The sequence below is a fragment of the Aotus nancymaae genome, unplaced genomic scaffold (genome assembly GCF_030222135.1).
Source record: "Aotus nancymaae isolate 86718 unplaced genomic scaffold, 86718_ANA_hifiasm-v0.15.2.pri h1tg000036l, whole genome shotgun sequence".
Classification (NCBI taxonomy): Eukaryota; Metazoa; Chordata; class Mammalia; order Primates; family Aotidae; genus Aotus; species Aotus nancymaae.
The window spans coordinates 73,551,495-73,564,690 of NW_026988450.1; the positions used below are offsets into that span (position 1 = coordinate 73,551,495).

Here is a 13,196-nt window from a genome sequence, read left to right on the forward strand (position 1 = left end):
ACCCTGTACATTGCTAGGCATATGGTCTGCTTGGTAAATATTAATTGAATGAGCAAATGGAAGCTCCTCCACTAACACTCATATTCTAATGTTTGTTTAGCATCACTCTTTTTTTGTTTGTAATATGGTATGTGTTGTCTTCTGTATTAGTCTGTAACACTCATATTCTAATCTTTGTTTAGCATCACTCTTTTTTTGTTTTTATTATGGTATGTGTTGTCTTCTGTATTAGTCTGTTCTCATGCTGCTAATAAAGACATACCCGAGACTGGTAATTTATAAAGGAAAGAGGTTTAATTGACTCATAGTTCCACATGGCTGAGGAGGCCTCACAATCATGGCAGAAGGCAAAGGAGAAACAAAGTCATGTCTTGATTGGCAGCAGGTAAGAGAGCATGTGCAGGGGAATTCCCCTTTATAAAATCATGAGATCGCGTGAGATATTTATTCACTATCACAAGAACAGCACAGGAAAGACCTGCCTCCATGATTCAATTATCTCTCATTGGGTCCCTCCCATGATGTGTGGGAATTATGGGAGCTACAATTCAAGATGAGGTTTGCGTGGGGACACAGCCAAAACCATATCATCCTCCCACCTGTATTTATTTGTCCTTATGTTGTTATTTTAGAATGGAAATTTTGTCATTAAACTGAATCAGACACTTTTCTTTCTGTTCACCTACTCTTACTAAAGTGTAGAGCACAGAGATACGATTTTCATTGTGAAACTTCCTGGGAGTAGTTTCTCCTCAGGTGTAGCCATTTTTAATTTATTTCTGCTGTTTCTGTAAGTATTTTAATTTCTATAGTCCTTTTTAAAAGGGATGCCTTATACATGGAATATTTCCATGGGATTACTGTCCCAAGAACCTCATAGCAGTAGTTGCCTCTAAGGAGAGCATTTGGGGATTGGAGATACCACATGCTAGTACTGTTTGAATTTTTCAATCATATACTTGATTACTTTTTTAGCCATATGCTTTATTAATTTTAAAAACATCTTGTAAGTGAGTGGGGAAAAGTGATTCAGAAAATACTCGCTTAAATGGAGAAGAAGATTTGTATTGGGAATATTGCAAAGTACAGTTGATATAGCAAAATATCCCCATTTATTAAGAGTCTCCTGTGTTTGAGGCGTCATGTTGAGTACTTTACCTACATTCTCATTTAATTTTCTCAATAATCATATGAAGGCTGGATGCAGTGGCTCATGCCTGTCATCTCAGCAATTTGGGAGGCCAAGGTGGGAGGATTGCTTGAGGTCAGGAGTTTGAGACCAGCCTGGCCAACATGGTGAAACCCTATCCATCTCTACTGAAAGTACAAAAATTAGCTGGGCATGGTAGCAGGCACCTGTAATCCCAGCTACTCAGGAGGCTGAGGTTCAGTGAGCCTTGATTGTACCACTGCACTTCAGCCTGGATGACAGAGCGAGACTCCATCTCAAAAAAAAAAAAATCATATGAGATTTAAGCCTTATTTTTTTTTTTTGTCTTTGCTGCCACAAATTCATGCAAGAGCTTTGGTATTTGGTCAAAGCCAGGCTCTATTTCTTAAGCCTCTTGGGTTTCTAAGTCATGCAACTGTAGATAAGACTTGAGCACAGCCAAGGACTTGAAGACCAGAGAGAAATGGCAGTTGTTGAAATTATGTTGTTTATGAAATGCTCTTGTGGCCTTAAATTCACACTTTCTTTCCAGTCTACCAGGGATTAGATAGAAATGGACAAGAAGAAATGGAGAAAAGATAAGTCTTATGAAAGACACCTGACCATGAAGATTTGGAAGCTTTAGGTAGCCAAAGACGGTCTGTGGATATGCTTTAAAATGACAGATTTCCATAGCCTGAGATTCATAATGCTTTTGATGATTGGCAAAGATTGATTCTATGATTTTATTAATTGAATTCATCATATAATTTATTTCAAACAGTATATTGAATTATACTACTATCATGGTCATTTATGGAATATTAACATACATTCTAAAGAAATGTCTGTCTATAGATGTGGTGGTCTCCATCACTCTGAGGTAGAACTATTTATTTAAATCAATCAGTCTCTCCTTCACTTTCTCTCTTTCCTAAAAGAAAGTAATGTTTAGGAGAATTCCTTTAGGTACAGAACAAATTATTCATTACTCCCTGACTTTTGCATGAAGTGTGTATTATTTATTTCTGTGTAGTAGTCCAGATGCTGGCTTGTGCCTTCCATGGTAACTTTGTCAGTCTTGAGGTCAGTCATAACTCCATTATTTATTAACTATGTGGCCTGGGGCAAATGATTTAGCATCTGAGAGCATCTGTTTCCTTATCTCTACAATATGTTTAATAATACTGAATTCACGTTGTTGAAACAAAGGACTGGGTAAGGTGGTAGGTGCAAAGTGCCTGGCACAGACTCAATGCTCAGTGAAGAGCTGTTCCGTTTTAAAAATCTATGTCCTCCTTCTGTCATCATCCCCAAGTGTTTTTGTTTGATGATTTTAACTCTAACACAGTCTCTGTGGAGAGGAGTGAGGCATTTGTTTAGCCTCTACCTCAGTCTGGTCAACATCTGATGAACACTTACTCATCCTTCAAGACACAGTTCAAGTTTGCCCTCAGCAGCTAAACCTGTTCTACTTTCTATAGGTAGTGTCAGCTGCCCCTTCTTGCTTCGAAGCATTTTTCCCCTCTGCCTGACATGTGTGTCAGTCAATAAGCATTTGCTACGCAAATGAGTTTCTGAACTTTGGGAAAGGGTATGGTGTTTACAAAACTTCTCATGGAGCACTGCAGTCTTGTGAGTTCAGTTTCATGCTTTGGAAGTTAGTAATAAGAGCCAAGAGAGCTAAGAAGATGGTTTTCACTTGCTACTTTTTGGTTCCAAGGGCAAAGTGCTTTCAGTATTTAGACTAATTACATTTGCAGAGTAGTTATCTATTCTATAAGGATAATAATGACAAATATTTTGTTAGTGCTTACTGTGAGCCAGACCCTGTGCAGATCATTTTACCTACATTATCTCATTTAGTTCTCATATCAGCTTTCTGAAGGAGATCCTGTTATTGTACCCATTATATATAAAAGGAAATTGAGACTGTAGTAAAATGACTTGCCAAAGACTACCTAGCTGGCATGTAATTTCATAAGACCTAGATTTGAATGAAATCAAATTCCAGAGCTGGCTTGGTTGGTTACTGTATTACATCGTTGCTCTTCTGTATCACCATGATGAGGGAATTGTGTTCGCGGATATACATGACTATAAAGGTGACTATTTCTTGAGGATTTCTTCCATAGTCACTGTGTTTGTAAAGAAGCCCTGATACTTACTAGCTTGTGTCATGCACTGTTAACACTCTTCACTATGGTTTCTGTTGGATGGCAGTTATAAAATGTGAATTCAGTTTTGTTGTTTTGTTTTGTTTTGAGATAGAGTTTTGCTTTTGCTTCCCAGGCTGAAGTGCAGTGGTGCCATGTTGGTCACTGCAACTCCGCCTCCCAGGTTCAAGTGATTCTCCTGCTTCAGCCTCCTGAGTAGCTGGGATTACAGGCATGCACCACCACGCCTGGCTAATTTTGTATTTTTAGTAGAGACAGGGTTTCTCCATGTTGGTCAGGCTGGTCTCGAACTCCTGACCTCAGGAGATCCGCCCACCTCAGCCTCCCAAAGTGCTGGGATTACAGGTGTGAGCCACTGTGTCCAGCTGTGTATTCAGTTTTAATTTTGCCACACTAATATCTATGTGGAAGAATAATTATAAGTTCAAAGTACAATGTAGTGAGAAGTAACCAGGTTCATATTAAATATTGCTCAAGGAGTAAGTAAGTCATTAAATTCAACTCCTGATGAATATTTTAACATTAGGCCGCCAGGACACCCCCCTGCACACACACACACTCATAGAGGTAGGTGCATGTGTAGATGTGTGCTGCTAGAGATGGTTGGAGCTATAGTAGAAAAGAAGTGTGTTTTTTTGATTTGTGTGTTGCGTTTTGGTGGGTAGGGTCAGGGATATGCTTGATACTGTGATTTGTTTTATTTTATCCAAAAAGAATAGATGTCTTGTTTACAAAATATCGAAAAATCATGTTTTAATTTGAAGAGATTGGGAAATACTCATATTCTGTTTCAGAAAGTAAAATCTCCCACTATATGTCCCATTTATTCTAAGAAATTTAAAATACAATCAGGCAATCCTTCACCGCCTTTTCGTCCTTCTTCCTTGCCAAAATGGACATATGTACTTTATGACATTTAATATTTATCAGAGTCTTCTGAGTATATGAGTCATGTTGAATTGGAATCAGCAACCCCTTAAGAACACTAAATGTCTGCTTTGTCTTAGCCTAGTGTTTTACTAATAAAATGCGTGGAGTTGAATTTAATCCACTATGTATAATTGGTGGTGTTCCTGTTCAGACATGCCCGTATGTGGCTTTGTAGAATTAAAAAACACTTGATTCTGCAGTTTTTATTTGTTTAGGACCAAATTTCAGGCAACAGCTTGGCCATGGGCAAAATTATACAGTGGAATCAGAGACATAAAGTTGGAAGGAATAAATAGGTGAAATTTGTCTTGAGGGTGTGCCTGCCTAGCAGGCACATATACACACAGACACACATATACATGTCCTAGTTGTAAAGGTAAAGAAGTTTTATGGACCCATTAGGTATGAAGTGTTTGGTTCTGTTCTGGGGATTAAGGAGGATTCTGGAAAAGGACCTTGTGGCTGAGATCATAAGAAACAGCAGAGCAAAGCAAAAAGATATCTGGTAGTGTAATGAAGTAGTATAGACATAGATGTTTATGGATATGATAGGGAAAAGAGTAGGGAGAAAGTGTCTTTATTTTCATTAAAGGCAGTTCTACTGAAGACCTGGGGGATGATGAGGGATCCCATTTGGCTCTGGGTATCATATGCTACAGGACCTGTTTCATCTTGGCTTCCCAAGCCTCAGGGCTGGGCCTCCAAGATTCTCTCCAGTGGATGCCTTAGGCTACAGCTATAGGACAGATGTGGTTAGGGAAGGGCCCTATTTAGAATAATTGGTCAAAAAGCACATTATTTCCCTCCCTTCCTTGCAGAACTGGTTGCTGCTCTGGAATGAAAGTTTGACTGGTCTGTTGGCCATGCCCACCTGGACTTGGGAAAGCCAAGAGAAAGAATCTTCTGTTCCCCCATGTGCTGTTGCTTTTAAACCTGTGGCCTAGAAAATGGCATTATACTGAACAAATAGGATATGAATAGACCCTAGAAAATGCTGGAACTGACGCCAGATAAACTCATGAGTCCATGCTGTGCCACATAAGGACTGTATTGCTACAGGCTTACTACCTGCATCTCTTAGCCACAAAGGACCTGGAATTGGTCTTGCTTGAGAGTCTACATCTATAAAAATAGCTAGTTTGTTCCCTCCCTTCCTTTCCTTTCTTAGACATCCCTTCTCCTTCATTTTGCCCCTGGCCCTTCACATTTGTGATAACCAGCATTGCTTTCATTCTTTCATACTTGTTCCTGCCTCATTCATCATCTTCCTCTCATTGAAGTCTCATGAATTTTGAGCTGAATTTGATTATAACACAAAATCACCCATTTCTGCTTAATGTTCTGTTGATCATAGAACTTTAATGCCTATTCAACACCTCAAAAAGAGAATAGTAATGTAGTTATAATATTGCTATTAGTGCGTTTTGACATTGAATAACAGATGACGTGTCTAATGAATAGTGTGGCTGCTTAGATTGCATAATTATAGGTTTGTTTAACTTTAGGAAAATCATATGCAGGCCATTTAGAGACTTTTTGTATAAGTATTAGAGCACTTAAGTCTAAAAAGGAACCCACTCCTTCAGTGGTGATCGTTCTTTGTTTTTCCAGGGTTTGCCACTCAATAGGAAAAAAACAAAATGAAATAGAAACTATCTTTAAAGGATGGGTTTAATTCAGTGGCCTGTCCTGGTTTAAATAACACTTCAGTCCACAGTGCTTTGGCATTGTGCTTGTGACTGGGGTCATTGGGTACAGACATGCAGGGTTTATAGGAGGACAGCTTGGCACTGACATACAGAAACAGCTAGAATTTTACAGTGTAAATCAGGGATTATCTGTGTCCTTTGAACTTGATTTTCTGGGGTAGCAGTGGGGGACAGCTAGTTACTGTACTAACTTCTTGCAACAGTTTCTTAATTGGTATATCAGGTGACAGGTCTTATAGAGTCACCAAGGCACTGTGAGACTTCTCCATGTATTTATTGGCTTGTAAATGAATGTTCATATATATGATTTAGGTTCATTTGATTAACGAAAGCAAGGGCTGACTCTAATAAATAAATGCTACAGAATGGCTCAGTGAAGGAATGAACATTCCTAGTCTCCCAGACTCTGCTTGGCAGAGCTGGGCAGGGGGTGTGGGATGAGGGGGTTGAGGGAGGAGTCAAATGTGTGGCTAATAAAAGTGGTTTTTGACTTTGAGTTGTATTCAGAAGTAGTTCTGCAACCTGAAGCCTTCCAGTACTCTCCCTTTCCCTGAACATTTCTCTCCAGCTGCTCTTCGTTTGCTGTCTGGTAGTCAGTCTGTAGCTGCTTTCATGTCTTGCTGCTGGTACTCTTGGCCTAGTACTGGCTTGACCTCTTAGCAGCTGATGTTGACTTGGTTATTCTCCTAGCGTTCTCTGGTGACTTGGTTGCTCTTACAGCACTTCACATTAGCTTTGCTGATATGAAAAGTCAGTTTTCACCAATGTCAAAACTTGCTCATCTTTGAAAAGGGAGAAAATCCTTTTTTTTTTTTGTTATCAGATTCCTTAAGGAATTTGAAAAGAGCTTTCCAGATCCATGTCTGATAGCCGCTGAGTGGCATTGCCTAGTGTCCCCCTTGGAAATGTTCTATGCTAACAGATCGCCAGGGAGCTGAGTTGAGGCTCTGGGTCTTTGACTTTCTCCTGCTTGAAGGTTTGTTCCCTGGATATTCATGGAGGAGTTGGAGGTGCTTGTCCTTCTCCTTGTGTTTAAATACCTTTTTGCACAGGTGGGCAAGTATGCAGACTTTGCAGTTAGAAAGCCAGAGTGGGAGGCCTCACACTGCTGCTTACTACCTTTGTGGCCTTGAGCAAGTTGCTTCAGTTTTCTCATATGTAAAGTGGAAATAAAACTACCTAACTCTTACGTTGCTCTGAGATTTGATGTAAGTATGAAGTGCTGGCACATAATAGTGTTCCCTAATTGTTAGCTACAGGTAATATATGTGTGTGTATGTGTGTGTGTGTGTGTGTGTGTGTGTGTGTGTGTATATATATATATATATAATCCTTGTCATTACTTTCCATGTTTTATCATCTGCACTAAACTTCCCTAATGCCAGACTTGCAGAATTGTTGTACAGCAATGCTTTTCTCTCTGGAGTCATCATTCTGTGAATTCGAACATCACTCTTGGTTTCTACTCACCACCCCAGTGCTGATGCCGTCTTTTTTACTATGGGAAAATCAAAATGAAAATATAAAATAGGCAAGTGAAGTGATATCACACGTTCTCTTTTACATTTTAATTCAGTTGAATCTTATCAACAGGGCAATTTATATTGTAAAGTTTAATTTTCAAATTTATGAAAATATAATGGCCTTAGAAGAATATCAAAGGAAGAGTTGCTATAATTCTTTGTTGGATCCTAAGAACACTAAATCATTCTTGTCCTCAAATGGATTAAAATCTCTTTGGTGAAAGGAAACATGCAGATAAGAAAGGCAAGATTGATCATGGTGTCAGAATATCAAGAGTGTAGGTGTTAAGACAAATTAAGTGAAGGAGGACATTCTTCTAGGCTGGTATCATTTAAAAGCACGTAGGGCCTGAGCTCAGCCCTTGATGGATGTGTAGGATTTAATTTGGTATATATTCTCAAAAAGGACTTTCAGTGAAAGTGGGAGAATTTTGATGGTGGGAAGATATACTGTGGAATCAGGGGAGCCCCTGGCTGATCAGTCCCTCTACAACCACCCCAGCTCCCAACATCTTTTTAGTCAGTAACCAGCTTTGTGTTTGTGTGTTTATCCCTTTTTCCCCCTCCAAAAGTCTCTAAGATTTATTTGACCTGTTTGCCTTTTTCACGAAACACTGTACTCTTCTTTCCCCACCTCATTTCTTTTATAGAACAGGACACGGATTCCCTATGCCTTCCCTGGTCTGTTTTTCCGCAAAACATAAATGCAAGTCAAGTTCTTAAAAAGAGGTTATTACTGCAGTCAGGAAATAAAGATTAACAAGAAGAACAAAAAGAATTACAAAAATCATATTAAAATGGCTGTGGCAGGTTGCTACTTGATAGGGACGTTCTCATGACCTGTCTTCAAGATACTCTTGTGGGAGCTCTTCTAGTTCTCATCTTAGGTCTCTGGTCTCTCAGCTCCCTGCTACAGCAGACCAAGACCCCCTGACTACAGTTATCTGACTGGGCCCTGCTTCCAGGTGTGCGGTGATCCTCAGTTCTTTTTAAAATTACCTTTCTGATCTCTTCTGGTGTTCCCCCTTCCTTTTGTTGCTTAGGCTGCACTGTTCCTCACTAGTGATCTTGAGCAGCTTGTCCCAGCGTTCTTGGGCCCTAGATCCTGAACTGAGATGGCCTATAAGCCACAGTTAGCCTCCAAAGATTCTTTCCTTAAGTGTTACATCATCAAAACCGACCCAAGCCTTGCCCATTTCCTCCTTTGCAGGAAGGTCTCTTTGGCCTTGAACCAGAGGTCTTCCTAGCATATATGGGACCCTATAAATGAGAACTATCACCTTCATTTATTTTATTTTGCAGTTCTTCTATAGCATTTTGAATGTCTTAGGCACATTCTGAGTACTTTCAAAAATTAACTTATTTAATCCCAGAGGGAGATTGCTAACATTCTGTTTTCACTGATTTCAGTCCCTTAAAGACTTTCATTTCTTATGCTTCAGACTTTTGCTCCCAACAGACACTTTAGTGGGTATTTATTTAGTTTTGGGGCACCTCTAATTATTCAGAATTTTGGAAAAGCAGTTTATGCTGTTAGTCTTTGTTCAGGTTACCAGCTTTACCCACTTTTTTGACCAGTTTCAGTATCAGAATCTAATACCTATAAAATATACTGATCCATTAAGAAAAACAAAACAAAACAATACTTTCTTTTAACTAGATAAGGCTGGTATGAAACCAGTAGTTTATTTTTCATTATTTTAAATGAAAAAAATAAAGTATAGGTTAACTAAAACCCTTGATTAATTTACTGAAATGTAACTAAGTACAGTGAAATGCCTAAACAAATTACAAAATATCCATTACTTTAGGATTCAAATTGTTTAAAATTCACTTCTTTATCATCAAACAATATGATTTTTAACAGTTGCTGTATCTATAGCAACATCCACATGTTGGTACCAGCAATATCTAAGCAACATGTCCATTTTGTTGACATTCAGAAATTTTCAAAATAACAATCTCTGACTCTAATGATCTAACGGTTTTATTTGGAATATGACCTGAGCCTCTTCTCATGCACCATTTTGTTAAACATATATTTAATTTAGGGAATTTAATTTAATTAGGGAATTTAAATACAAATTTGTCTTAAATAAACATTACACCCTCCCCCGGCCCCCAAACTTACATTGAGAATGTAAGTTTGGGGGCCGGGGGAGGGTGCCACCTAGATTGTAAAAGCTAAAAGGTCTTCTAACCAGAAGCATATTAACCCAGGAGATAGTCTATGTAATATACTTATAAGTGACTATTGTAAAATTAAAGTATATGTTTTAAAAGCTAAATGTAAATAATGGACTTTACATTATTTTCATGACTTTGGAATGACCTGTGGTATTATTCTTCAGAGTAGACAAGAAAAACTGACATTTGTCTGTGCTAAGGTATTTGAATGGACAGTCATTGAGTAGGTTTATTCCCAAATGTGATTTAAGAAAATCAGCTTTATTTTCTTTTCATTTAGTTATCTGAAATTCCAAGTTTTTAGTTGAAATTTTAATGATCCTGTGTTAACTATCTTTTCCTAATCGATGAAATTATGTTTAGAGCTTGAAGAAACAATTTAAAAACACTTTTAACAACATTACCTGGCTCTTCTAATTTGCCAGTTCCTTTTTATAGACTCCTGTTCTCTGAGGGTATTTTAATTTTTTAAACATAGTAAACATAGTTGTTTCTTGTACTGACTAATATAGTTACAATAACTGAAATATTTATGGATCTGTTTCTGCTGATTCTTACTCTTAGTGGCTTGTTTTCGTGTGTATTATAGGTATGTAAGGTTTTTTGTTTTTATATTTATTTTTGTTGTAGCTTTTTCTCCTGTGATCGGCTCATTCTCAAAAATTATTTGTAGGGATTATTTGACCTAGATTAAGAGTGTCTTCTCTAGATGGTAGTTATATTTGCTTCTGCCAGATGCCTGTGAGTGCCTGGGACTACCTTCCACCAAGATCAGAGATTGGGATCTCTGGATCACTAAGGTTAGGGGAGCCCAGGCTGCAAATCCAGGAGGGCTGCCTTATGGCCAGTTTTTCTGAAACAAGTTTGTTTTCTCTTCCCTGTTCTGCTTCATGGCCAAGGCTAACCTCCCCTCAGTCCCAGGTTGCTGGGAGGGATTACTTTTGGTTCATCTTTATACAGAGAATTGGGATCTCAGCTTACTATATGAGAGTATGTGACTTTGGCATTCTTTGGCCCCACTTCTCATTTTTGTTTTATTCTAGATTTTGCCCTGGTTATTTCTTATTATCCTGTGACTCTTGTTTTTAAGATTTATTTGTTTTTTCTACTTTAACTGGTATCTTTGGTTGTTTTCTCTTTTTTTGACATGGAGTCTTACTCTGTTGCCCAGGCTGGAATGCAGTGGCACGATCTCGGCTCACTGCCACCACTGCCGCCAGGGTTCAAGCGATTCCCAGCTAAATTTGTAGTTTTAGTAGAGTTGGGGTTTCACCATGTTGGCCAAGCTGGTCTTGAACTCCTGACCTCAAGTGATCCACCTGCCTCAGCCTCCCAAAGTGCTAGGATTACAGGTGTGAGCCACCACGCTCGGCCACTATCTTTGGTTGTTTTCATTAGGAAGATTGGTCCAAATAATCTAGCTCACTGTTATTAAAAGTGGGGAATCTTCCCTATTTGCCCTTTAGTAATCCTTCACGGTTTATGCAGAAGATATAAGACTGAGCTGCTGTAATGGATGAGGGAACTGAGGCTGGGAGAGGTGTAGTGATTGATATAAGATCATATAAGCAAGGGTGCAGCCTGGAACTCCAGAATGCAAGTCTTCTTTCCAACCTACCATTGCCTTTGAGCTGTCTTCTACTGAGTGTATTCTTAGAATTTTGAATGAAGCACCATATGGTAAGGGAATTTTTTTTAAAAGATGTAATATCTCTACAAAATTATTTAGACATTGACCAATGTAGATTATATTGATGCAACTTTTTCCATATATGACATTTTAAATGGAAAATAATAATTGCTTTTTTTTTTCCTTTCAGCTGAAGTAAGTAATGAATATAGTATGGACAAGGCGATGGTTGAATTTGCTGCAATGGATCGGCAACTAAACCATTATGTAAAGGCTGTTCAATCTATGATAAATCATGTAAGTTTATGCCACTCACTGATTATATATTTGGTTATAATGCACTGACCGAGAAATAGAAACACAAAATCAAAATTCTTCTCTATCCTTTAATGTTTCCTTATCCTTAGTGTAGCAGCTATTAATTTCCTCTAAATTTGGAAGTCTCATAAAATTGGAATTCTAAATATTTTCCTGGCTGGGCCACTTAGGTTGATTAGCATATTAAATCTATTTTTTTTGCCTCAAAATTTTAGTTAAGCCTTCTTTGTATGTGAGTAGATTTTTATAAAATGCTAAAAATTGCATGCAACTTGTTTTTATTGTTATTTGCTTAAGCCTAAAATTGAGGCCAGATTTAGTTACTCATTCTCTAACTTTAACTAATACACATCTATTGCCAAATTCTTAGAATCAGATAATATGGAAGGTTTTAGAGCAAGTTGAAAAATAAAGAAGATCGGTATTTTGGTTTTTCCAGAAGCCAAGCTTATCTTTGTTGACTCCAGCTGTCACAGGAACCACACATAAGACAGTTAAGGTGGGAACATGGCAACATCCTTTTCAGTAGTACTGTGTTGAGTAAGAAATGAGCAATACGATTGCCGTAATGTTTCTGAGAAGTCCTTTGTCCTCTGAGCAGTGGAAACTCCCTGTTGAACTGATTTTGTATACCTGTGTAATAGGGTGTCTTGTATTTCTGGTTTCTTTATTTGCCTTTTCTCACTTACAGCTATGGGAAAATTCCAAAAATCAAATATTTTACAAGATCGTCAACTACTCAGTGTAAGATATGTTTTTAAATAATGTTTAATACCTAAGCCAATGAAATGAGCATTTTATAGTTGTAGTAAGCTTTGTTTTCTTTTCTTTTCTTTTTTTTTTTTTTTTTTTTTTTTGAGATGGAGTCTCACTGTGTCACCCACAGTGGAGTGCAGTGGCACGATCTTGGAACACTGCAACCTCAGCCTCCAGGATTCAAGCAATTCTCTGCTTCAGCCTCCCGAGTAGCTGGGATTACAGGCACCCACCACCATGCCTAACTAACTTTTGTATTTGTAGTACAGACAGGATTTCACCATCTTGGCCAGGCTAGTCTTGAGCTCCTGACCTTGTGATCCACCCACCTCAGCCTCCCAAAGTGCTGGGATTACAGGCATGAGTCACTGTGCCTGGCCAGTAAGCTTTTTTTAATGGTTTGTATTTAAGTATAGTATTTGACTAACTTTCAGAATATCTCCTTATATCCAAGTAATAAACTCATTCAGCTTGTAAAATTTTGATATTTCTGGCTATTGTGACTGTTAGTCCTGGTCTTATAAATATTTCTTCCATAGGAAAATATGACAGTACCATCATGTTGACATCATATTTGAAACTGAATAGCACTTAGACTAGAGGCTTTCAATTTCAGCTGAACCCTAGAACCAGCCAGTTTCTGAACTCTCAGAGATTCTGATTTCATTAATCTGGAGCAGGATTAGGGCATCAGTGTTTTTTAGAAACTCATTCTAATATGTATTCAAGGGTGAAAACCACTGACTTAAAAGAATAAGGCAAATATTTACTACCAAAGATTAGAGTTAGTGCTGTTATATGGATCAGTCTTGCTTT

At 38.1% G+C, this 13,196-nt stretch overlaps 1 protein-coding gene across 4 annotated transcripts in view; it reads left to right on the top strand.

Moving 5' to 3' along the window:
* Nucleotides 1-13,196, top strand: part of NSMCE2 (NSE2 (MMS21) homolog, SMC5-SMC6 complex SUMO ligase) — a 278,569-nt gene that overhangs the window by 57,330 nt on the left and 208,043 nt on the right. For all 4 annotated transcript variants that reach the window (XM_012451626.2, XM_012451629.2, XM_012451627.2 and 1 more), the window contains one exon: nt 11,497-11,603. In XM_012451626.2, coding sequence (XP_012307049.1) covers nt 11,497-11,603 — 107 coding nt within the window. The remainder of the gene's footprint in view (nt 1-11,496; nt 11,604-13,196) is intronic.